This window comes from Telmatherina bonti (genome assembly GCF_933228915.1).
Source record: "Telmatherina bonti genome assembly, chromosome: 11".
Taxonomy (NCBI): Eukaryota; Metazoa; Chordata; class Actinopteri; order Atheriniformes; family Telmatherinidae; genus Telmatherina; species Telmatherina bonti.
Window position 1 is genome coordinate 12,319,252 of NC_136629.1, and position 27,905 is coordinate 12,347,156.

A 27,905-nucleotide genomic window follows, 5' to 3' on the forward strand; every position below is an offset into this window, starting at 1 on the left:
TAGCAGAAAAAAATTATGTTTATGCCACATTTCTGCACGCAACGAAGCATTCAGGAACCAAGCTGAAGGCTGAAAGCAGAATAACTAAAGATAAAGAACCAGTTGATCTGTTTATTATCCCCCCACCCCCTCCTCCGGATTTAGTCATGCTCTAATCGCTTGTACTGTGTTTCTGATTATTTCTCTATTCCAGTTTCTCCTTTTCTTTCTCTGCCTACAGTGTCATGTTTTGAGTTTCTCTCTCTTCCCTTCTCTTTTCTTCTTTTCCTCTGCCCTTTTACTCGTTCTTTCCTTCCCCATCCATCCTTCTCATTTCCCCCTCTTCTTCCATTCTTTTCCACAGTTCCCCTCCTTCCTTCTCTGTTTTGTGCTCCCATCTCTGTGTAAATTCAGTTAGAGCTAATTGCTTCCAGCAGCTTTTCTCTCAGTCCGTCACACTGCTCATGTGATGACACTGTAAGGGTTTATTATTGGAGGCCTGAGGACGGCTGCTCTGCCGAGGACAGGTCTGACTCCGTCCTCATCAGCCATCACTTCTTCTGTACTTTGTGTGACCACGCCTGCTACAGTCATGACATTCCTCGGACTTTAGGAGAAATTCTTTTTCCAGTTTCTGTTTGGGACCAGGGCACAGAATTCCTAAATGGCTGAGGAGGTTTTAATTCCATCGTCAGGGAAAATCACATCGGTGAGTAAAGACTGAGGTTGTTGGCTGTTCTAGACAAGTCAGAGATCCTGTTTATGATTTATTTTCTACCTGTGATTTAAAGAAGTTGGGGGAAGAAAAAAAAAATGTCACTACAAACAATAAACTGTAATTCTGAGAGTACTAGAAAAAACATTGATTGCTGGAAACATTTGTGAATTCTGGTAAAATTTACTGGCTCCAAATGAAACATCAGCAAAAATCAGACGAAACATCAGGAAAGTTTGAAATGTTTTTCTTTCAGTTGATTTTTTTTTTTTTTTTATTAAAGTGTAATAAATTTATCTAATTTTATTTTATTTTTTTAAAAGTAATTAGTTGCTACTTTGTTTTACATGTTTCTACTCTCAAGGTAAATATCATGTTCATAGTCCAATCCTTTTAAAATAGTTGTTGTTTTGGAAACTTGTACTGAGATATAGATTCATCTACAGGGATAAACTTTCTGTGTTCGGCTCGTAGCAAAGAGCCTTTTCATAAGAATGAGCTGACTCTGGTTTATGGTTGATTCTACCACTATACTGCTATCTTCAGTTTATTCTGCTTCAGCTTATGTAAATGTTATTTTCATGGTCAAATGCTGAATTTTGGTGTTTGATCCAATAATTTTTTATTTTAGTTTATTACTCGTTGAGACAAAGCAACAAAAATAAAGATAATCCAAATACAACTGAGCAAGACCAAAAAAGATAAAAACGTTCATATGAATCCTTAATTTTTTTACATTCGGCTTTAGCAAACCAACACAAAAACAAAAAACAAATAATCAAAACTCAAATAAAGTAAGGCTGATTCATCCTCACATCTACCTGCCAGGAGACTATCCATATCCATCACAAGACAATGGAAAACCCTAAAACACACATTTCACAAATGGACTTTAACATATTAAAAATATTTAATTTTTTTTTGTTTTTAATATCATTGATTAAATAATGATTCTTAAGGTTATGAATGTCAAACTGGGAAGCTGGTCAGAGTAAATCCACTGGGGAGGGATGTCATCTGTGGGCTGAAAACGTCTCTGTTTTGCTATTATCATGGTATGTCCCGCTAACATTAAATGCTAATGATCTTCACCAACAGATGATCTTCTTCAAGCCACAGCATGTTAGAATGAGTTATTAATGTGAAAATGTCAACATCTTACTGTCACGGTGGCGTGGAGGTGTAGACCCGCATGCAGGAACAAAAGCCAGAGATGTAGAGTCAGGACTAAACCCATGCACACAAAAACAATGGACCAGATACTGGGAACAGAAACCAAGGGGTATAAATACTGAAACAGAACAAGACACAGGTGAAATGGATGAAACTAATGAGGCCGTGTGAATTTAACTAATAGGAACAAAGGCTGCAGAGGAAGCAAGGCAAGGGAACTAAACAGAGAAAAACTACAAACTAAAACAGGAAACCAGAGCTAAGACACAAAACACACATAATGACACTTACATAAGTTCCCGTCAGGTGATGAGGTACACAACGATACATAATTCTGTTTATTGATGCCGTTAAGTTACAAGTTTCCCTCCATTTATATGGTACAAAGCTACTGCTAATAGCCGCAAATAGCACCTTGACAAATCAGCTGAAATAAATGAAGAAACAAAAAGAAAATCATTGGGAAAATACGTCTGAAAGAAGCTCACGATGGCCTGTTAGTACAACTTCTGTGAAGAGTAACAGCAACAGAAAACTGTTGCAACGGAGCTTTTCTGCAGGCTAACTAACAAATTAGCATCTCTGCTGTTTTATACAGCATTAACAGTAAATGATCCGATTCAAATGGAAGGATAAAGTAGCTGCTGGACTACCTACCCTGTTACATAATGCCAAAATAAACTTCACTGTTAGACTGAATGAACTCACCTGTCCAGCAGAAACCTGCAGCCTCCACCTCAGTTCTGAAGTCCATCATGAACTGTCTCCATCTGATAAACGCCACACCCATGTTGACTCTCCTTTTCTCCTGGTTATTTCTTTTTCTTATCTTGGCTATGTTTTCCTTTCGCGGGGTAAGGAAGGAGTATGGACTGTCCTCCATTTCGATGGAAAATGGCAAATTGAATGATCCACTGTCAGTTTTTACGTGTTCACGAGATTCATAGCTAAAACGTGTAATCCTAACACATTTGTCCCCTTTTCGCTACACTACCTTCTGTTGGGTGCGACGCCACCTACATCTTCATAAATAACTCATTGTAAGCTATGAGAACACTTTAATTTGGATGTAATTGTGATTTGACTTTGGTAAAATATGTATTTATGAAAGCAATACTTGATTTTTGCTGTAAAAAAAAACAAAAACTCAATTAGTTACACACTGTACCTTTAATGTCCTCCTTTCACTCACCTTCTCTGCGGAGTCAAGGGAGTAGTCCAGGACAAAACCAGCCCTTCTGACCAGCCTGTTCAGTGTCTTCCTATGCAGACCACTGCTTAGAACTTTACACCATCCAGTGAGTTTAGAAAGGATGGACGGCACCATCTTGGCAGTGTCACGAGTGCCGTCTGTCCCAGAAAATACAGAAATGGGTGAAGAGGTAGTGCTGAGCGGGGGCCTGTGAGCGTTGGGGGGAAGATTGACATCAATCAAACTCTAGCCTGTCGGTAGCTAAGAGCTAACTTGGCAAATCTGAAGCTAATGGGCGCTAACGGGAGCTAATGGGAGCTAACCAGCTAACGGCGGTAGGCTGGCTTAAACTGTTAGCCGGCTAAAACCCACGATTGTTCGATGTTGTGCCTTCTTGCAGTGGGATATTTGTTACCTGTCAATGAAAAGGACACGTCCCTAATTATGTCAAATTTTTAAATGAAACTGATTATTAAGCGACGGGTTATGAAAAAAATTCACTCCCCCCCCCCACACAGCTGTCATGAAGATAAACCTGACTTATTAAAACTAAAATATTAAACTTGGGACTCTATGGGGATTTGCTTTGTGGATGAGGGGGGAACTGCAATTTTTGGCACTCCTACAGAGGCTTCACTTTTAACCGCCGGAGGTTGCAGCTTGGTGACAACCTTCTGGTACTCCTATTTGTCCCCCTCTGACACACAACCTTATTGGCGGTGCCATTGGAGAACTTCTGGAGATGACATTCTCAAAGTTGTAACCTACAGTCTGAAGTGTACTGAGTGAAGAGGAAGGGGGAAAATACTGCTCCCAGTGCTGCAGACCACCATATCAGACAGACAAACAGCAGTTTCAAACTTTCATCATTCTTTTGTAGTGTAGCGAAATTACTTTGGAATATCCAACTAAGCAGCGTTGGCATTGCAATGTCCTTAGCCCTTTAGTGCAACACTTACTCAGATCACTGTTGAGCTCTGGCAGAGACACACTGGCTTTTGCCTTGGTTCGAGTGATGAACATGTAATACTCACAATGACTTTTGCTCTGTCATCAACGTCTGTTTACAGTCATTCTTTCTCCTGCAATAAGACTACCAATACAGGCACATCCGATCCCAGAATAGCATCTATGGGCAAATTTTCCACAACCCCCTAGGTTAGGAAACAAGGTTGTTTATTAATGTTACCAGTTAACACAGGAAATGGATCCATTTTCCCTTGAAGACACTGCTTGTCTGCTGTAATGCACTTAGCCTGGAGGCACTGGAAGCAATGAATTGACCAGTATCCAACTTAGCAGTTATAAGCTGACCATTGACTGTCCCCAGAGAGTTCAGTCTCAGCCTGGCAGGGGATAGCATGCGCCTGTGAATTTAGCTTTGTGTATGGGAAACTAGGAAGCTATATGACCTGGTTGTTGGCTATAAAGCCAAAGTTCTTACCAGATCGCCATTGATCTGGGAATAGGTTGGTGGTACCTGGAAGGTCCTTGTTTTTCTCCAGTTTTGCAGGCCTTGGTAGGGGAGTTATGCTGGTGGAGTGTGTGGCTGGTCCTCCCCTCCAGGCACTGAGGTTTTGTGGTGCTAATTTGGCTACTTCAAGCCTCTGTGATGGTTTGTAAAATCCGTACCCACCCTTTATGTGGCAGCGTGGATCTTTAGATTTAACTGAAAAATGCAGGTGCCCATGTTGGTGTGATGTTATGTTGTTACAGCTGGGAAAATGGCAGCACAGAAAGCAGATAGCAAACAGGTAATCAGACAGAGATATTAACAAAAACTAAAAGATTGTGGAGAGTCTCTATCAGGGTTTGTGGAAAGCGAGTATGGATGTGACGAAATGCTTTTGTCCCAATTCGATTCAGATTTTTTTGGGCGCTGATTCAATTTTAAATTGCAATTTCTTACAATTCCTCGATATTGCTGATTTTTGTAGACTAAAAACAAATAAAAAAAGTGTACAAAACTTTTTTTGCTTGTCATTTTTGTTGATTTCAAAGGGGAAAAAACAACACAGTAGCCAGGCCATCCTTCTGCTGCTATAATGCCCAAGAATACAAGTAAAATAATCAATAAAACCAACAAAATGACAAAAAAATGATAATGGATTATTTATATTTATTTTTTTAAAAATTATTAAATTTTCATTAAATTTATTAATATTAAATTTTTTAACAATACAATTGATTTTAAAATTGGGAAGCAAAAAAATCCTAATTATGGATTTTTCAATTCGATTTTCCCACCCCTAAAAGCAAGGACTCAGTTGCAGGACAGGAAGGCAGGAGGCAGAAGAAAGGCAGGAACAAAGTTTAATCCAGATAATATCCGTCACGGCACAGACACTAAACTGAAGACTGGATGGAAAAACACAACAGGACGATCTGACAAAGGAATCTGAGAACAAATGAGTACAAATATACAAAGGGGCTGCTAAGGAACAGGTGACGTAAATGAAGAAATCCAACCAGGTGAGCTGAACAGGAAGTGAAACAGGAAACAAAACACAAGGGAGCTAAACAGAAAAACAACATAAAACAGGAAACAAAAACAAAAGACAAGACAAAAACCCCAAACCATGGCAAGTCTGGGTCGAGTGTCAAATATGTTGAGTGTGAGTCCAAATTAAGTGTGAAGTTACAGGAAATTTGACTTAAATGCTTCTTCTACAAGTCCTACATTCAAGTCCCCATCTTTGGAATATGATGCTACTGCACCAAGACTGTTTATCTTTGTTAAATGATAAAGATCAGAACTAAATGATGATGAACAATCTGCTTTTCAACACTAAATACACCTAAACACACTTCATGCAGCCATGTTGATTTCATCAGGGCTTTTCATCAAGTCTTTGACCTCAAGTCAGATCACCACCATCAGATTTTTATGAGATTACAGGCTAATTTAACAAAACAAAGCTTTTATCATCTGACAATCAAGTTATCATCTGTTTCACTGGGACTGTAACACGCTGTAGGCTGAAATGAAGAAAGAAAGCCAGTTTCCATGGATGGTGAGGGTGAGATAACAATGAAAAGGTGCCTCCTTCATCATCATGAAACCTGAGGATCCATCACAGTCGGCGCAGGTTTACAGGCTGGTTTTCCAAAGAAAATATGAGTGAATCAGGCTGAGCGGGGTCGGTGTTCCCCTCTCCTCCGTCAGTGGGATATGGTGCAGCTTATGGCTGGAGTAGAACAGAACAGAGTTGTTTATGTTCAGACTCTGCAGATGTGACATTTACTAAGCCCTCTGAAACAAACAGAGTTGACTTTAATGATCTCTGATGATGATTTAAAACATTGCCTTCTTGGCCTCTTTGTGCTTCCATAGCAGATTGTTGCTGATCCTGCACCACAAAGTGAATCCACGTCTGTTCAGTTAATCATGTCTTTGAGAACTCCTGACCACCTGCTTCCGGATGATTCCTCCTCATCTTTCCTTCATCACTGCATCACACCAAACATTTCAATCCAATGCGAGTCGCTCTGATTGTCCAGTTATGATGTAAATATAAAATTTACTTAAAAAAAAAAAAAAAATTTAAAAAAAAAATCCTCTTTTAGAAAATTCACTAGAAACTTACCTGTTGAGCCTCAGTTGTGTTCATATGCAGTCATTCTGTTAGACTGTCCCAGTATCCGTGTTCCTCTGGATGCTCAGCCAGACATGCTTGGGATGGAGTTGGGAATGTCTGGAAAACTTTAGGAGAGACTTCCTTCTACATCAGGAACATTTGATCAGATCATTTTGATTTCTGATCAATGTCTGTAAGCTCAAGTACCACATTATGTATCAGCTTGAGTTCCACAACCTAATACATCTTTGAAGAGATAATAAGCAGATGAACAAGTGAAAATTAATCAGTTTGTTGAGTTTCATTCAGTTTGACTGTGTTTCAGCTCATTGGGAGATCCTCTTGTTTGTTTGAGTTTGTTGACTTTGTTCAGCAGAACTTTGTAGTTGTTCAGTCGTATCAGCTGAATGTAGTCTGGTTTCTTCAGACTCAGTGCTCTGCAGCGTATAAATGTAGCTATATGGCGACGTAGTGACACAAGAGAAGATAAAAATCCTCATTCTGTCTAATTCTGTGTTATCACAGAGTAAGAATTTGAAACCAGTTAGTTTGGTGTCAGATGTTTAGCCGTCTAACGCTGAACTGATTCCTTCATGTGTGTGTTCCTGTTGGGACAAGTTGCATTTTTATTGTGTGTACATTTAATAATGATAATTCATTAATATGTTTACAAGCAGAACACATCTTGGCACAGCTGTGAGCAATGAAAGTTTAGTGAAGGGTACTTGTATGAGTTTATTATTATAAAATTAGCATTCTGGGGATGTTATCACACCCCAAATCGCATGAAAGTTTGGGTAAAATTAAAATGATTGTCTACGCGGTTCTGTAAACATTCAAATTTTTTTTTTCATTTGGAACCAAAAATGAAAAGAAGGTACACGTATAACCTGAAAGTGTTTTCTTTTTCCCTCTTCAGCACCATCAGACAACAGCTATATCAACTGGGAAGCACTTCCACCTTAACCCTTCAAAATAAAACACGAGAGCTTTACATTGTTCATTAAACTTAAATATTTGAAGCACTTTTACATCACATGTTTAGTCTGTATAAATGTTATTTTACTACTTTTAAAAACTTTAAATTGGTCTTAAAACAAAACAAAGCTAAGATTTATTTTTCTGTCTTTACACTTTACTTACTAAGTCCTTGAAATCTGATTACCATTTATTGTAGAAAGTCAAAAGATGTTTTAACCAGGTTTTAACCAGCTGCAACTTAGAGAAGGTCCTTTCATTGGTGCAGTTTAGGTAGATGAGACATATATTCAAAAGTGCATCTACAGAAAGATAAGAATAATACTCAATTTCATATTTTAATCTTTCTACTTACATAGACCGACAGTAGATTTTTATCACATCAGGTCAGATTTGCACAATTCAGCCCTCCACCGGCCCCTTCCCCACACTCACAGAGTGCTGGTATAGTCAGGAAGCAAGAAAAAAGGCCTTGACTGAATTAATTGAATTTTTTTTTTTCCCTGTTAATATGATACTATTAGTTTATTGAATGCTTTTATCAATAACATTGATTAAAAAAAAAAAAGATAAAAATAGAATTTTAGATTTTAAAAATAAAACAGATATAAACTACAGTGCTATAGAGGATTATTGACATTTATTAAATAAAAAATATTTGAAATATAATGGTAATTTGTTGAATATAATAAAATATAATGTTCATTATGCTGCAAAACAAAAAGGATGAGCTTGATGACATCTGATTGGCTGCCATAATCATGTGACACAGAAGGACTCGACTGTAGCTGGATGTTTTTATGAGGGTCTGCCTGCAGACCTCCACTGTGGGCACAGTTCCAGTGCAGGCTTCACTCTGCAAAAAAACTTTCCTGCATCCATCCCCTCCCTCACCCAACACCACCTGGGAGGCGATTAGTCAGTGAAGAAGAAGGTTTGTCAACTGCTTATAAAACACAAACAGAAGAAGAAAATGACAAAGATAAACATTTGACGTTGTGTTGAAGTGTAAAGTTGTCACCCAAATTTAAGAAAGGTATACTTTAATTTATAATGTGATAGTTTTATTGGAAAAAAAAACATGAAAATGTAAGTTTAACATTTTCACAATTTAACTTATCCCATTGAAAAGTCCCTTTTTTTTCTTTTGGTGACCCCACTATGGTCACTGAACACAAACAAAAGACAACAAAATAACAATAATAATAATAATAATAATAATAATAATAATAATATTGATCCAACTTATTTTGAAAATTCTGTGTATCTTCCTCCTTTATGGAGGAACTGTCTGAGAGCGGAGCTTCATCCAGAACCATCCTCACAGTAGACTGTCTTTATTTTATAGTCTAAAACTCTCCAAAGTGAAAATAAATGACATGTTGTGTATCATCAGCGTGGTATCTCAATACTGCAATTAGACTGGTTGATTGATCAAAGTATCAACTACAGTTTTCAATTATCCAGTTGTCTTTCTAGCACATATGGCATGCTACTATTGGGTGTTTTGGTTTTATAGATATCTTAGGTTGTATTGTAATTACTGCAGTAATGTTTCATTTCATGTAAAAGAAAAAACCCAAAGGAACAAAAATAACATTAATTTCATCACGTTTCCCTGCTTAACTCTTGAATATGCTCCTGCATATGTACATGAATGAAAGATGATGTGAAATATAAAGGAAACAACACACTGATGATGGTGCATTATGTAGATCAGAATGATGCCAAACCAACATCAACAATCATATTTCCCAGAATAGTGTCGGCCTGTCTGCAGAACAATCAGCTGCTGTTGGAACGTATTCACCAAGTTTCCTCCCTTTCTTGCAGCACCTGACTGGGTCTCTGTTAGCTGTGGCCTTCCTGACATCCTTCGGGAGCTCCATGCTCTACGGGTACAACCTGGCTGTCGTCAACTCCCCGGCTGTAGTAAGACACTCACACACTTTCTGACACCATTAAAACCAGCTGATTTATGGAGCACATGTTCAGTTAACTACATTTGACCGGCATGTTTACTAATGATAGTCTACTCCTGAATTGGACCAAGTGAAAAGAATTTAAAAAGTACACTATAATGAGAAAGATATTACTATGGGATTTATATAGAAAAATTAAAAATCTCTACTAAATAGATGTTCATTCTGGATAGCTGGTTTGATAGCTATATCTATGTTTACATCTATATATTTTTCATTATCTACATCTACATCTATTTCTACAGCTACATCTATGTTTATATCTACATCTAAATCTATTTCAATATCTACATCTATATCTATTTCTATGTCTACATCTATATCTACACCTGCATCTATTTCTATATCTACATCTATATCAACATCTACATCTATTTCTAAATCTACATCTATGTTTATATCTACATCTAAATCTATTTCAATATCTACATTTATGTCTGTTGCTACATCTATATGTATTTCTATGCCTACATCTATACCTACACCTGCATCTATTTCTATATCTACATCTACATTTATAACTACATCTACATCTTTATCCACATCTACATCTATTTCTACAGCCACATCTATGCCTAGATCTACATCTATATCTGTTTCTGTATCTACATTAATATCTGTATCTATATCTAAATCTATTTTTATGTCTACATCTATATCCGCATCTATATCTATTTCTATATCTACATCTTTATCTACATCTACATCTATTTCTACTGCCACATTTATGTTTAGATCTACATCTATATCTATTTCTGTATCTACATTTATATCTATTTCTACATCTATAACTATTTCTTTATCTATATCTGCATCTACATCTACATCTATATCTATGTCTACATCTACATCTATATCTATATCTATATCTATATCTGTATCTATATCTATATCGACATCTATTTCTATATCTATATTTACAACTATATCTACATCTATATCTATATCTGCACCTTCATCTATATCTATATCTACATCTATATCTATATTTACAACTATATCTACATCTACATCTATATCTATATCTGTATCTATATCTATATCTACATCTGTTTCTATATCTATATTTACAACTATATCTACATCTATATCTATATCTGCACCTTCATCTATATCTATATCTACATCTATATCTATATTTACAACTATATCTACATCTACATCTATATCTATATCTGTATCTATATTTACAACTATATCTACATCTATATCTATATCTACATCTATATCTATATTTACAACTATATCTACATCTACATCTATATCTATATCTGTATCTATATCTACATCTGTTTCTATATCTATATTTACAACTATATCTACATCTATATCTATATCTGCACCTTCATCTATTTCTATATCTACATCTATATCTGTACCTTCATCTATATCTATATCAATGTCAATATCTATTTTGACATTTACATCTATATCTACATCTATATCTACATCTGTATCTATATCTACATCTTTATCTACATCTACATCTATATAAGACAAAGAGAAAGAAAGAGAGATACATAAACAGATGTGATTAAAACAGTTCACAGCTTAATTAAATTGTTCTGCAAATTAATGTCTTATGACTATTTAGCCTCTTTAATCAATAAATAAATGACCTGAATTTCCATCAAAATATGAGGAGTTATGTTTGGTAGAGTAGAACCCAGCAATTATTCCATACAATACAAATCAGACTTGTCTTTACCATGTAAACAGACACAAATCCAACAAATCAGGTGTGTATCGTTCTGGAAATTAAATCTTTTATATCTAAAGAAACCAAAGTAGGTTTGTTGTATAATAATGTTTATTGGAGGCTGTAGATGCTGCCATTGCAATGTCATGACGTTTGCAGTTCGGTTTAGATCAGGTCTATACACTGTAGCAAGTTTTCAATGTTTCCCTGCTCCAAAACCGCTGACTCAACGATGCAGTGCTGGTTGGTCTCTTCTGGAGGAGGTCTTTCCTTCCTGTTCTAAGGGATTTTTCTCTTTTCCACTTTTGTCGCCAACTGACCCGCAGCTCGAGAAGGGGATTGAATCAAAATTAGTATTTGATGGAGTCTGTTGGTTTTCTGACTTACCTTGACTGGTATTTGTTATGACCTGGCTGGTATGAATACTGGTTAGATGACAATGAACTGCCTTAAGTTTTCAATAAAGTGCCTGAGATTACATACAATTGGCACTTTAAATATTGAATTGAATTAAATTAAATTAAATTAAATTAAATTGAATTGAATTGAATTGAATTGAACTGAACTGAACTGAACTGAATTGAATTGAATTGAATTGAATTGAATTGGATTGGATTGGATAGGACTGGACTGGACTGGACTGGACTGGATTGGATTGGATTGGATTGGATTGGATTGGATTGGAGCAGGAAATCATTGAAACCTTGCAGGACTGTAGCCCTTGTATGACTGAACTGGGTCTGGATAAATATAACCAGTCTGGGACATTTCATAGTCACTGGTTGTGTTTCCTGTCACATGATGTGGTCCTGCTGGGACAAAATAGTTGCTTAACAACCATATCATCTCACATTTGTGAAACCATAGTAACATTATCTATTATTTATCTGGACAAATTAAATTTCTTATGAGACTGAGCTGCAATTATGTCACATTTTACCAATAACAACTTAGGATCAAATTACTGACACAAACACAGCATTCCCATCTCTTATCAAGTAAGGCAACCGTTTCTGATTGGACAAAGCAAACCATGATATTAGTCTTTGTTTATATACTGGAAACTTCCATCCACCATCCACTTTTCATGCGCAGTTAAAGAATAAGTGATTCAGGCTAAAAGAACTTCACAACTTGCCTTGAAATACCATTAAATATAACTTTGTGTGGACACATTCTTCTCTGAGTCTCTGTAGGAAGCCATCCAGGGAGTTTATTAAAGGCAAATTCTACATGCTGAAATGATGATAATAAATATTAATGTTTCAGGTTTATCACCAACAGGAGAAAGAATTTAGTTTTCTGTGTACGACGTCTGCTTTACAGACTAAATACAGAAATAAAATCAATGCTCCGGCTGAATGTTTCTTCTTGTTCTTTCTAATTTCGTTGCTCACGGTACTAAAATATTTCGGCTACTCTTTTTGCTGTAATGATTGTTCAGATTATTTCCTTTTTTTCTAATTTAGGAGAACCGATCCTGATCCAGCATCTCATGGCTCAGTCTCTGTGGTAAAATAAATAAAAAAAACCAGGTTTGATTAGACGGTGCTGAAAAAGTCACAGTGAAAAAGGACAAACTGTTTATTGGTCTCGTGAAACCACGACATTTCAACCACATGATGCACAAAGACAACGTTTCCTTTCTAATCAAAGAGGAATGCTCTGATTGGCTCGCTGTCGGTTCAGACTGAGGACTTTAGACCGAGCTCACGTTAACAATTATCAGTGAGGGAAACTTCTGGTAACATCATCCCATTTCCCAAGTCACATGATATGAACATGATAGAGCAGATGGAATTTGAACATTGTTTCAGGCCCCATCTTCTCTCTTAAACCTTCTCAAACACCTAAAGGACTTCCTCCCCCCTCGTTCAGCATTCCCGTCAAGTTTCTGGTGATCCAGGACTTATAGGAGGGGTTATGGCAGGGAAACGCCTCGCTGTTCCAGCAGAGATGATGCTCTGAAGAGAAACCTGATTATTCTTTATAACACATAGTCATGTTTTCCCGACATGTTTAAGCTTTCCAAATGTTTGAGTTAAACATATCCGTGGCTTTTTATTCATAACATGCTTTTGATTCACAGTTGCTTGGAGATTCAGTTAAAATGTCCAGAGATAACCCCATCAGCACTGATGGGAAATGGTTTCAGTCATTTAAAATAAAATCCCAGAATCCAAATCAAGCAACTGAAACTGTCTTATTTCTAATCTCTCTCTTCTGAACAGTACATAAAGGAATTCTACAACAAGACAGCATTGAGTCGTAATGGAACAGGCCTCAGCAGCGAAACATTGACTCTAATGTACTCTCTGACGGTGTCCGTCTTCGCCATTGGAGGTCTAATGGGTTCTCTCATAGTGGGAATTCTGGTCACTCGCTTTGGCAGGTGAGGAATTTATTTTTCAAACTGTTTCAAATGCTCAGATGAAGCATGTTCTCAGTGTGAAGTATGATGTTATACTGAATATTTGTGTATTTAATTCTGTAAAGTTTACGATAATAAGAATAGGGAATACGGAATAGGGATGACGTGGAACAGGAAGCGGTATTAATAATCCAGATGAGAGTCTCCTTGAAGATTTGCATCGCACGCACACAGGACAGGCACTTACAAACTCCTTGATGTCAGACATCAGAGTGGGCCACCAGAATTGTTCCTAAACAACAAAACTAGTTCGACTAACACCTGGGTGACATGAAAATCTAGAAAAGTGGCACCAGTTAATGACTTTGGACCGCAAATGGTCTGGCACATACAGCTTCACAGGAGGACAGGAAGAAGGAGCTGGAGCATGTGATTGCAGAACTTCTCTCTCAATATCCATGCGTGTTGCACAGAGTTGTACGGAGTGTGGCAGAATGTAATCAGGAGTGTCAGAGTCAGGGGGTTCAAACTGTCTGGATACAGCATCTGCTTTAAGTTTCTTAGAACCAGGAATATAAGAAAGGTGGAAACGAAAACGGTAAAAAAAAAAAAAAGAAAAAGCCCATCGTGCCTATCTGGGATTAAGTTGTTTTGCTGTTTTTGAGGTACTCCAGGTTCTTATGATCAGACAGTACTGGAAACGGTTGTTTAGTACCCTCCAGCCAATGACGCCACTCTTCTAGTGCCAGTTTTACAGCCAATAGTTCTCTATCCCCTATGCTGTAGTTATGTTCAGCGAGGGAAAAGCAGCGAGAAAAGAAGGCACAGGGATGAAGCTTGTCATCTTCTCTGGCCCGTTGGGAGAGAACAGCCCCTACACCCTGGTCAGAGGCATCAACCCCCAGGATAAACTGACGGTTGGGATCAGGCAGAGTAAGGATGGGAGCAGATGAGAATTTGTCCTTAAGTTGTGGAAAAGCTACTTCAGCTTCGGTTGTCCAGGCGAACTTGACCTTACTGGAAGTGAGGTAATGTAAAGGACTGGCAACAGTGCTGTAGTTCTGTATGAAACGTCTGTAAAAATTAGCAAACCCAAGGAAGCGTTGTAGAGCTTTGCGATTCTCTGGGACAGGCCAGTTCCTGACTGCATCCACTTAGGAGGAATCCATTTCGAGTTGACCGGCAGATAAGCTGAGACCCTAAAAGGAAACTGTGTGGGAACGAAACTGACTATTCTCTGCTTTTACAAACAAGTGGTTCTGGAGCAAGCGTTGAAGTACCTTCTGAACGGGTTCTACATGTTCAGCCTCAGACTTGGAAAAAAACAAAATATCATCCAGGTAGACGAAAACAAATTTATTCAACATGTCCCCAAGTACGTCATTGATAAAGTTCTGAAAAACGGCAGGAGCGTTGGTAAGACCGAATGGCATGACCAGATACTCGTAGTGTCCAACGGGTGTATCGTGTGCCGTCTTCCACTCGTTCCCTTCTCTGATACGGATCAGATGATAGGCATTACGTAGATCGAGCTTGGTGAAAATAGTTGCCCCTTGGAGGAGTTCAAATGCGGAAGACATAGTGGGTAACGATTCTTAATAGTGATTTGGTTAAGACCACGAAAATCTATACAGGGGCGTAAACCTTCATCCTTCTTGCCGACAAAAAAGAATCCAGCACCAGCAGGAGAAGAAGATGGGCGGATGAGTCCTGCAGCCTGAGCTTCATCTAAGTATTTCTGCATGGCTGGAAAAGGAATAAATAAATGTATTCTAAGTGTAATCTGTTTTGCCATGGGCCAGATATGGAATTTGTCCTCTTAGAAATGAAAAGTTCACTTGAAAAATGGGCCCCACCCTGTTACATTCATATGTTACTGGAGGTAGACTGCACTCAGCCTGCTGATCTCTTGTGCCAGAGGTGGATGACAGCACCAGTCCAGCAGTCCGTGCAGCCACATCGGGTTCTGATAGCATTTCTCATAGCTCATCACTAACGTTAGGAACCATGTCAGCATTTTAGTTGCATGTGATGTTCTACACATCTTTGGAATGTGTGTTTTTCTGCTCATTCAGGGACTTCCTGTTGTTTGTATTTATGTCTGCGTTTTCAGGAAGGGCACAGTGATAAACACAACGGTGCTGGTCTTTATCGCTGGCTCTCTTATGGGCTTCAGTAGAATTTGTGGCTCGCCGGAGATGGTCATCCTTGGGCGCCTCATCACTGGAATCCACTCAGGTATGAACATACTGTTGTGCATTGTTGTGGTTTCTACACTGCTTGTCTAAATTCAAGAACACACTGGTCCTGGTCCAGTTTAGGAAAGTTTTCTAACTGATTTTATGTGAAGTTGTGATTTTACTGTTATGATGTTATGATGTTTACCTTTCCCAGTATAGCATCAGCAAGATATAAGTGGTCGCCCACTAAGTCACTGGGTTATTTTACAGATTCTGCTTCTGCATTTTAGCCTCCTGTTTGTTGAATAAGTAACAACACAGTGCAATGTTTCATGCCTTTTGGTTCATACGAGCTTCTGTCCCCCAGATCCCTTTTCTACATCCTGAAGATTAAACCCTTAGAATTAAATATTATATACGTGCCTGTTCCAGTTCAATCACAACTCTGTTCACTTAAATTTTCTCCAACGTTTTCCTGATAAATGATGTTTATATGGAACATTCATGGTAAATGAGCGACTGTTTTCCTCTCTGTTTCTGTTCCTGCAGGTATATCTCTTAGTGTAGTACCGATGTACCTGGGTGAGATTGCACCAAAGAACTTGAGAGGGTTCCTGGGTCTAGTTCCAAGCATCTTCATTGGCACTGGAGTCTTTGCTGCTCAAGTTCTCGGCCTCCATGAGCTTCTAGGAAAGGTATTCAGACACTGTTTTCTGAAACCAGCCAGTGTGTGAGGCAGACTGCAGTGAATACATGCAAGCCATAAAATATAACCTTTGCAGCTGTATTCATAAAAATAGAATAATTTGGCTGCACTGTGGTTCTAATGGAGATCATTCTTCCTGGTCCTGGTTCTGATGGAGATATTTATTCTTGGTCCTGGTTCTGATGGAGGTTTTTATTCTTGGTCCTGGTTCTGGTGGAGATATTTATTCTTGGTACTGGTTCTGATGGAGGTTTTTATTCTTGGTCTTAGTTCTGATGGAGGTTTTTATTCTTGGTCTTAGTTCTGATGGAGGTTTTTATTCTTGGTCCTGGTTCTGATGGAGGTTTTTATTCTTGGTCCTGGTTCTGATGGAGGTTTTTATTCTTGGTCCTAGTTCTGATGGAGGTTTTTATTCTTGGTCCTGGTTCTGATGGAGGTTTTTATTCTTGGTCCTAGTTCTGATGGAGGTTTTTATTCTTGGTCCTAGTCCTGATGGAGGTTTTTATTCTTGGTACTGGTTCTGATGGAGGTATTTCTTCCTGGTACTGGTTCTGATGGCGGTTTTCCTCTCTAACCTGCTTGTTGTTAAACTTAGTGCTCTGCATATTTAAAGCAAAAATCCAGAAAAAGCAAAAAAACGGTAATAGCAGGTTCCTCTTACATCTATAAACAAATAAAAACATCTTATGGACATGTTCATGTATGATATGTCAGCTTTTAGTTTCCCAGCTTGGCTGAGGATGTATTAACACCCCTTGTTAATGACACACAGCAGTATTGAGAGCACAAGGTCTTTATTGTATTAGTTTTGCTTACAAATATGGCCTTGAGACATAATCCATTTATAAAACTGTTCCTATTTGGCCTATTTGAACTTTTGAGTCGTGTCAGAATGTGTTTATTTTATATGTCTGGCTTTTCTTTGGCTCACTCCAGAAACAATCCTCTCATGAGGAATAAATTCCCAATCGGTGCATAACTGGACACGTTACTGTGCAACATGATGGTGCAAAATGCTCTCAGAGTGGCAAAAACTTTTACTTCAATAAAAAAAAAAAAAAACCATACTATTGAGAAATAATATGACTTCAGTATGTAGAATTTTTCCCAGCAACTCAAGTATGACTTCTTCAACCTGAGACCGTTACCGCTACTCCTCATTGGCTCTTTCAGGAGGAGCACTGGCCCCTCTTCCTATCTGTGGTGGTGATACCTACATTCATCCAGCTGATGTTGTTGCCATGGTTTCCAGAGAGCCCTAGGTACCTGCTGATTGAAAAACACAACGTCCATGCAACAATCACAGGTCTGTGCTGTCACACTCCCACTCATTACTTGGACAACAACAATGACAACTGAATGACACACAAGAAGACAGAACAGAAATACGTTCAGCAGAAATCATGAAACAACTAAAAAAATAACAATAGTTTTGGTAAAATGGTCATTTTTTTACACATTTTCATCCTCAACCCCTCTGTGAATTTTTGGGAGAGTCTAATGAAAAGTGCCTTCCCGACTCTCCCATCAGTTTTAAAAGATGTTCATGAAAATTTGATCAAATTTCAATAAACACCATAGCAGAAGTTAACCAGGGTGATACCTGAGTGATACCAGGGTAAATGTATGTAACCAAACGTCAAGTAGATCAAACTAAACCTGCTGTGAGACTGCATGAGATGTATTTCCTGGCTGGTCAGCAGACTTGCTGGTTTTCTGACTTTGAGTGCAACAGTTTCTACAAATCTGTGATGAGTTCTTATCATCTCACGTCTGTCTGTTTTCCTCCAGCTCTGAAGTGGTACAGAGCCAGGTGTAATATCCAGGCTGAGATTGAGGAGATGCAGGAGGAGCAGCGCTCTCTGTCGTCAGCAGAAACACTGTCCGTGTGGAATCTGCTGCTGGATGACACAGTCCGCTGGCAGGTGCTCAGTGTGGTCGTCATCAACATTGGCATGCAGCTGTCTGGTATTGATGCTGTAAGTACACTACACAAAAACAACTTTATATCAGGGGTGCCCAAAGTTGGTCCTCGAGGGCTGCTGTCCTGCAGGTTTTGGATATGTCCCTGTTCCTACACACCTGGCTCACGTTAAATTGACCAACAGCCAATGAAGTTCTGCACAGTGTCAGGTGTACTGAAACAGGGATACATCCAAAACCTGCAGGATTGTGGCCCTCAAGGAGCAAAGCTGGGCACTCCTGATTTATATGAAAGAGACAAAAACACATTTTTCATTCTCAAATTTAACAGGTCAGGATATCAACTCCTAACAATACCAATAGTATGTAGAAATATGTATGTAAAAGGGAAGTACAATCAACCACATCATTCTGTCTATGTCAAAGTTCTTCCAAAAGTTCTTCCTGGTATTTTTGGATATTTTGTATCAGACACAATGGTTTGAATGAGCTACAACTTGGCCACCCTGTGGAGAAAACTAATTTCAGCTGCCTGTATCTCATTCAATCTCGTTCTTTCAGTCGCAACCCACAGCTCATGACCATAAGTGAGGGTAGGAACATAGCCCGACTGGTAAATCAAGAGATTTGCCTTCTGGCTTAGCTCCTTCTTCACCACGATAGACCATTGCAGAGTCTGCATTATTGCAGACGCTGCACCAATCTGCCTGTCAACCCCACGCTCCATCCTTCCCTCACTTGTGAACAAGACTCAGATATTTAAACTCCTCCACTTGGGACAGGACCTAATCCCGACCCAGAGAGGAAAAATCCACCCTATTCCGGCTGAGGACCATGGTCTCAGATTTGGAGGCACCAATTCTTATCCCAGCTGCTTCACTCGGCTTCAAATTGCTCAAACTAGAGCTGGAAATCACGACCAGATGAAGCCAACAGGACCATATCATCCTTAAATAGCAGAGACCCAATCATGAGGTCACCAAACCGGCTCTCCTCAACACCTCAGTGTTACGACCCTAAGAATGAGTAACACCTAAAGAAGCGAGGAATACAACCTAAGATGAAAACAGAGTCGGGCACATTTATTCACTGTTCACAGGCAGACAATCACGGATCAAACAGACAGACAGTCATTTGCATCAGGGAGAGCAATGGCTAACATAACAAACAAAACACCCCGACCTACAAAGTAAAAGGATAAATTACCTAGCCAACAAACAAAAATGTACAATCCTACATTTAACCTATCCTACAGAAACATAAACAAGAGAAAGGGTCCCCATTTGACAAAATAAAATGGCAGCTTGCCCCTACAAGGCCAATCTAGAAAAAAAAACTAAGGAGCATCCTAAACACCACGAACCAATAATGGCACTAAGCTTACACACAACACAGACATGGTGTGAATGGAAGATGGCCAAAAGACTCAGATGTGCAGATCCTGAGGTCTTTTATAGGCCACTCCCAGACCTCATTGGCTAGAAGAGGCTGCCACACATTAGCACAATAAGGAACAACTGGGAAGGTAGTACAATGCAAAAATGAATAAAATACATTCCTGTAACACTTGGCTGTACCTTGAAATAGGTGCATAAAAGTTATGAATAGGATTAGTTATAAATGGCAGCCTTGGCGGAGTCCAACCCTCACTGGACATTAATCCGACTTACTACCGGCAATGCGGACCAAGCTCTGACACCTGTCTTACAGGGACCGGACAGCTTGTACAAGGGTGTCTGGTACCCCATACTCCTGGAGTGCCCGCCACAGGAGTCCCCGGGGGACACGGTCGAACGCCTTCTTCAAGTCCACAAAGCACATGTTGGTTGGGCAAACTCTCATGCCCCCTCCAGGACCCCCAAAGAGGGGTCCATTGTTCTGCGACTGGGATGATAACCAAACTGCTCCTCCTCAATCTGAGATGCGACTATCCGGCAGACCCTCCTCTCCAGGACCCCTGAATAGACCTTATCGGGGAGGCTGAGAGGTGTGATCCCTCCGAAGTTGGAGTACACCCTCCGGTCCCTCTTCTTGAAAAGGGGGACCATCACCCCAGTCTGCCCATCCAGAGGCACTGTCCCAGATGTCCATGCAATGCTGCAGAAGTGTATTAGCCAGGACAGCTTACAACATTCAGAGCCTTAAGAAACTTAAGGCAGATCTCATCCATCCCGAGGTCTTGCCACCAAGAAGCTTTTCAAACACCACAGTGACATCAGCCCCAGAGACAGCAGAGTCCACCCATGAGTCCCCTAACTCTGCTTCCTCATTGGAAGATGTGTTGGTAGGACTGAGGAGGTCTTCAAAGTATTCATTGCACCAACCCACAATGTGCGGAGTTGAGGTCAGCAGCTCCCCATCTCCATCGTACAAAATGTTGACGCAGCACTGTTTCCCCCTCCTGAGTGACCTGATTGTGGACCAGAATTGCCCTGAAGCCATCCAGAAGTAGTTCTCCATGGCCTTGCTGAATTCCTCCCATGCCCGAGTTTTTAGTCTTTGTGACAACTAAAGAAGCATCCAGCTTAGCCCAATGATACCCATCAGCTGCCTTCAGCTTGACAGCATCCCTCACTGCAGGTGTCCACCAATGAGTTCTGGGATTACCGCCATGACAGACACCAACGACCTTATGACCACAGCTCTGGCTCGCCACCTAAACAATAGAGGAATGGAACACAGCCCGCTCAGACTCAATGTCCTCCACCCCACTCGGGATATGGTTGAAGTTCTGCTGAAGGTGGGAGTTGAAGCTCGCTCTGACAGGGACTCTGCCAGACATTCCCAGTAGACCCTCATAACACGTTTGGGCCTGCCAGACCTGACCAGCCTCCTTTACCACAATCTAAGCCAACTCAGCACCAGGTGGCGATCAGTTGACAGTTCCTCTTCACCAGAGTGTCCAAGGCGTGTGGCCCCGGATCCGATGATACAATTACAAAGTCAATCAACAAACTGCGGCCCAGAGAGTTCTGATGCCAGATGTACACATACACACTCTTATATTCAAACATGGTGCCTTTTATGGACAATCCATGGTGAGCACAGAAGTCCATCAACAAAACACCAGTTGAGTTCAGCGACCCTTTTGTCCACAGGGGTAAACCCCAACATACAGGTACCAAGCCAGGGGCCAATGAGAATGCCCACATCCAAAGGCACCTCTCATCAGGAGCAACTCCAGAGTGGAAGAAGGTCCAGCCCTTCTCAAGGGAACTGGTTTCAGAGCCCAAGCCATGCATTGAGGTGAGTCCAATCATATCTAGCCAGAACTGCTCAACCTCCTGCACAAGCTCAGGCTCCTTCCATACCAGAGAGGTAACAATCCACGTCCTGAGAGCCAGTTTCTGGAGCGAAGAATCGGACCGCCAGGGTCCCCACGACTTGCTGCTGCCCAGCTCACCTTGCACCCGACTCCTATGGTCCCTCCCACAGATGGTGAACCCAGGGGAGGTGGGGTCCATTTAACCCCGTCGGGTTGAGCCTGACCTGGCCCCCTGGGCAAAGGCCCGACTACCAGATTCTCCCTCTCGTGCCCCACCCCCAGACCTGGCTCCAGAGGGGGGCCTCGGCAACGTGTGTCCGGGCAAGGAAACATTTTTGCCAATGGTCGTTATCATTATACGGGTCTCTCCACTCAGACAATGAGGCAAAGGTACCATCATAGTATCTTAACGACATCCTAACACGCGAGCTCTGAAAGGTGTAAAGACGTTAAGGAATCCAGCCTGATAATGAGACAGGTGGTTTTAGACAGCAGATTTGATCATTGTAACACACTTGTTCATGTTCAGTAGAAGCTGACCAAAGTATTTAATCTCATCTTTTAAAGTTTAGAGAATTATCAAAACTAAGAAAATGTTCCGTATATAATGACATCTTGATCAATCAAACATATGTTTTGTTGTTTTTTTTTAGTTCTTCATATGATTGTCATCACAATTATTACTGATTTTTTGCTACAGATCTGGTTTTATACTAATGACATCTTTGAGAACGCGGGTATTCCAGCTCCGGAGATTGAGTACACCACCGCGGGAACAGGAATCATCGAGATCATCGCTGGACTTGTTGGGGTAAACATCCAATATGAGATGAGCAATGACGTTGACATAACTGTCTGTTTCTCTTTAACTGGACTGTTTGTGGTGATCACTGGAACCAGAAGGTGCGGCTGATCTGCTCCAACAGTGAACACATTTTTTAAGATATTAAATTTAATGCTTAGAAATTACATTTTTAAAAAACAACTTTTTTTTTCTCTTTTTTTATGATAATCATTTTTAGTCATTTCATTTATAGGATATTCTAAACAGTGTAATCTTAATTACTCGGCATTTGCTCCCTAAACACAAAAATGTGGACTCTGAATCCCTCCATCCTTCCGTCCATCTATCGTCCATCCATCCATTTATACATCTGTCTATCCATCTATCCATCGATCCATCCATCCATCTGTTGTTCATCCATTCATTTTGTTTTACTGGAATCACCAGCAAAACTGGAAGTGGCAATTGACTGCTTTAAACGTTTCCATGTCAAATTTCTGACCAATCACACTCTACTGATAGGATTCAGTCAACTCTAAAATGACATGATTGAACATCTCCATATATGCTGTATTTATATTAAGTTTACATTTCTAAAACAGAAAAGTGGCAGCTCTTATTCTGTTTGAACAAAGACGTTATCAACGCCGTTACCCCTGTACCAACACTGTCAGCTGGTTTGTGTCTGACCGGGATAGCAGGATGAAGCCAACTGAACACCAGAAAAGTGGAAGTAGACAAGTTAAACACAGAAGATGTGACTAAACTGTTTTTTAATCCTAACTTTGACTCTGCCTGACTCCAGCTCTATTCTTCAAATCCAAACATTAATGATGTTAAAAGCATGTTTCCTAAAAGTTTACTCATTATTTCTTCTTTAAATGTCACTGTGAGCCATGTTTCTTCATGTGGTGTGTCTCCTGCAGTGTTTCACCATAGAGAAGCTGGGCAGGAGGCCACTTATGATTGGGGGGTTTGCAGTGATGGGCATATGCAGCGCTGGAATCACATTATCCCTCATTCTACAGGTTTGTGTTTTGTTTGTAGAGAGAGGGGGGTAAGTGGACTGCCCCTATGTAACACTTCTCCAGTCATGTTGACCGATCAGAGGGACTGTTCCCTACATGTCACATATAACCATTCACACACTCACACAGCACCTCTTAGGAATACCTACATAGGACCACCTGTTACACTCATCCATTCATCTATCCATCCACCCATCCATCCACCAATCTATCATCCATCCATCCATCCATCCATCCATCCATTCATCCATGCATCCATCCATCCATCCATTCATCCATCCACCCTTCCATCCATCCATTCATCCATCCATCCATCCATCCATCCACCATTCTATTCATCCATCTGTCCATCCAGCCATCCACCCGTCCGTCTATCCATCCATCCGTCCATCCATCCATCCATCCATCCATCCATCCATCCATCCATCCATCATTCATCCATGCATCCATCCATCCATCCATCAACCCATTCATCCACTCATCCATCCACCCATCCATCCATCCATCATTCTATTCATCCATCTGTCCATCCAGCCATCCACCCGTCCGTCTATCCATCCATCCGTCCGTCCATCCATCCATCCATCCATCCATCCATCCATTCATCCATCCACCCTTCCATCCATCCACCATTCTATTCATCCATCTGTCCATCCAGCCATCCACCCGTCCGTCTATCCATCCATCCGTCCGTCCATCCATCCATCCATCCATCCATCCATCCATCAACCCATTCATCCACTCATCCATCCACCCATCCATCATTCTATTCATCCATCTGTCCATCCAGCCATCCACCCGTCCGTCTATCCATCCATCCGTCCGTCCATCCATCCATCCATCCATCCATCCATCCATCCATCCATTCATCCATCCACCCTTCCATCCATCCATCCATCCATCCACCATTCTATTCATCCATCTGTCCATCCAGCCATCCACCCGTCCGTCTATCCATCCATCCGTCCGTCCATCCATCCATCCATCCATCCATCCACCCTTCCATCCATCCATTCATCCATCCACCCTTCCATCCATCCATCCATCCATCCATTCATCCATCCATCCATCCATCCATCCATCCATCATTCTCAGACCTACAGTCAGCTCAGGATTTTTGGTGTGAAGACAAAGTAAAAAATTATGGAAAGGAAAGATTTCAACATGTTGAAATGTTTTTTTTTTTTTTTTAAATATCTCCCCACAGACTCACATCTTGTTCATGCGTTACATCAGCGTCTGCTGTGTGGTCGGGATCATTGCTGGCTTCTGCATCGGTCCAGGCAAGTAGCTTCACTACATGTTAAAAACTGCTTCATTCACACAACACATGCTCTTCCAGCCCATTTGTCATTATGGAAGTGTATTTAATGTGGCTCAGAAACAGTGTGCCAGAACTGAACTTTCTGCTAACTTCATCCTGTAGCGAGAAACTACATCTCACATATCTAATGTCTGGAATATAATGGAGACAGTTCTATTAGTCTTTTACATTGTTGTCTTGATTCAGAATCATTTTACACCTAAAACTGAGTGAACATATAGATGGATAAATGATAGATATACACAACCTGTACAAATCAACAGATATGAATAAGGATGTTCAAAAACAATTTAACTTAAATGATGTGCAGACCCAGTTAATTAAATGAGCAGAATGAAATAACAAGTGAATATTTGTCCAATCAAACAAACCAAATCAAACATATTAATTCTGAACATTCTTGAAATGTGTCACCTGTGAGAAAAAATAGTCATGTTGTTGTTGTTACTGCAGTAACAGGAAGATCCTGTAAAGCTGAATTAAGGTTACATTTTAAAATTCAACCTGTTCAACCTAATCAAGCAGGAAATCAAGAGTTGGTCTTATTACAGTGTAATGGCTCCTCTGAACATCAAACCTCAGAAAACGTAGATCGGGGGTGGCAAACTCCAAACCTCGAGGGCCGCAGTCCTGCAGTTTCCCTGCTGCAACACACCTGACTCAAATCAGTAGCTTATCAGCTCTATTATGTCAAGCTCTGCACCAGTCTGCTGATTGAGTCTGATGTGCATCAGACTCAATCTGATGCACATCAGGGAAACTCTGAACACTTCCGGGACTGCGGCCCTTCGGGACCAGAGTTGTCCGCCCATGAGTGTAGATGAAGAATGATTGTATATAAAGATATAAAATAACTTTGAAGCAGAATTCATTGCACAAGTAGAACCAACACTAATGATAATAATACTTGCTCATAAAAGCAGAAGGATGCCGGTGAGTCTGAAATAAAAGGAGTCAAAACAAAAGAATGAGAAGCACGTTTGGAAATTCTCCATCCTCTCATTGATTCTATTCCTGATGAACTCCTGAACACAAACATATGGCTGATGTTTTTGTCTCAGAAAAATATGTAAATTAAGCTAATATATGACAACTCTGAAAGTGTTAAACTAATGACAGCAGCATGCTGTCGTTTCTAACATGTTCAGTAGAGATGTGTTGTCTGGTTTCTGACCTCATTCTATTGTTTCTGCTCTTCTTTTCTGGTTTCTGATCTTCTTCTGTGGTTTTCTTGCCTGGTTTTTGAGCTGTATTATACTTCTTACCTAAATCTGACTGCCATTTGTGTGTGAATCCAGTAGCATCTGAATGAATCACTCATCGGCTTTCTCACTGCGACAGCTGGAAGAAGAAGAAGGTGTGACGGTTTGTGGTGTGTTTGTTCTGTTTCAGCGGGCGTTCCCTTCCTCATCACGGCAGAGCTGTTTAAACAGTCCCACCGCCCTGCAGCGTACATCATCGGAGGGTCTCTGAACTGGCTGTCCAACTTCATGGTGGGCTTTGTTTTCCCCTTCCTACAGGTGAGTCCCTCTGCTCTCATTATAGGCTTTAGGTCAGGACTTAAAATTCAGATAAACCGTACACATAATTTTTCTGATAAATGATTATAATATTAACAATATCAGTAATTTTAATGAAATAAGGATCTTTTTCAGTGTATGTATTCGCTTGTAGAAAATTAATTATATTTATTCATTGTTATTCTTGTTTCCTTAAAAGTAAAATAAACATGCAACATTGCAATTTTGCTTTTGCATTTCCACACTTTCATAGGTCTGTTTTCCGGTCCCAGAGAGTTGTTTCCTGTAAGCCGACTGTTTTAATGGGACAGTTGTAAACCAGTTTTCCGAACTAAGGTGCTGGTCGGAGTAGGAAGACTCGCAGAGACCAGGATATGCTCTGATGTCAGAATAACTCAGATTACTGTCTGTGTGCAAGAAGATTTCAGATCTGTTGAACATGGTGAATATCTGAAACCCTCAGTGAAAATCTGATCTTTCTGCCCTCCTATGTCTCTCCTCCCAACCCCCTTCAACCACCAGATGTCCGCTGGCTCCTACTGCTACTTGGTCTTTGCTTCCGTTTGTGTGTCTGTGGCGGTTTATGTCTACATTGTGATTCCGGAAACCAAAAACAAGACCTTCATGGAGATAAGCCAGATGTTCTCTAAGAAGGAGGCAGTCCTGGAGACTCAGGGTCTGATCCATGTGGACAACCTGAAGCTGAAGAAGATGAATGGCTACGGTGGTGTGGAGAATGTATCACTGGAGTTTGATAGCTCCTCTTCGGTACCTTAACGGAGATTCAGGTCAAACAGAGAAGCATGGAAATGTTGGACGTGCACACCGAACGACACCTCACACCCGCTCACTGGGCTTTAGCCGGGTGAAGCTGGACTCTCCACCTTGACAACCCTCAGGTTAAACAACGCTGTATAGATGCTGGTTTTATATTTTCAGCTTCTTCTAACTTTCTGTCTCAGTCTGACGAGTCAAACAGTAAACATTTCTAGTCCAGACATCTGTTCAGATAAAACCTAAATGTGATTTTAAAAAAGCTGAATGAAAGAATCATGACGTTGTTTTCACAAAGCCATCGAAATGCACGAGAACCAGCAGCCTTGAGAGGAACGCTGCTACAGACATTTTCATTAGATTATTTAGATCATTTAACCACTTTTAACTTTCATAAAGATGTTTATAGCTGAGCTTGTGGGTCATAGTTTGATAACTGGCCCCAAGTTTTTTTGTCCAATGGTCAGATGTATGAGATCAGACTCACTTTTAGACTTTTTAGCTTCTCAACTCTCCCAACAGGGTCATCATAACTGGTTTAGGGGGATTTAAAATGGTTTTATGGCTCTTCAGTGTAAAATACTGTGTTACTTTCCATAGATTATGCAAGTGGTTCCCAAACTGGGGGACGGGCCCCCCAGGAGTGGCCCAGAGTTATCACAGGGGGGCACAGCAAGGCTCAATAAAACTTGGGAGTTTTAACACTGGACAAATTTGTAACACTACCAATGGGA

At 40.3% G+C, this 27,905-nt stretch overlaps 1 protein-coding gene across 1 annotated transcript; it reads left to right on the forward strand.

Moving 5' to 3' along the window:
* Positions 1 to 643: 643 nt before the first annotated feature.
* On the forward strand, positions 644 to 27,174 carry slc2a15a (solute carrier family 2 member 15a; the record flags this gene model as incomplete). Its single annotated transcript, XM_079248494.1, has 12 exons — positions 644 to 688; positions 9,449 to 9,547; positions 13,528 to 13,688; positions 15,781 to 15,905; positions 16,397 to 16,542; positions 17,727 to 17,859; positions 18,345 to 18,532; positions 22,442 to 22,552; positions 23,452 to 23,553; positions 24,761 to 24,836; positions 26,270 to 26,397; positions 26,920 to 27,174. The coding sequence occupies 12 exons, from the start codon at positions 644 to 646 to the stop codon at positions 27,172 to 27,174; spliced, it is 1,569 nt and encodes a 522-aa protein (XP_079104620.1).
* Positions 27,175 to 27,905: the final 731 nt, after the last annotated feature.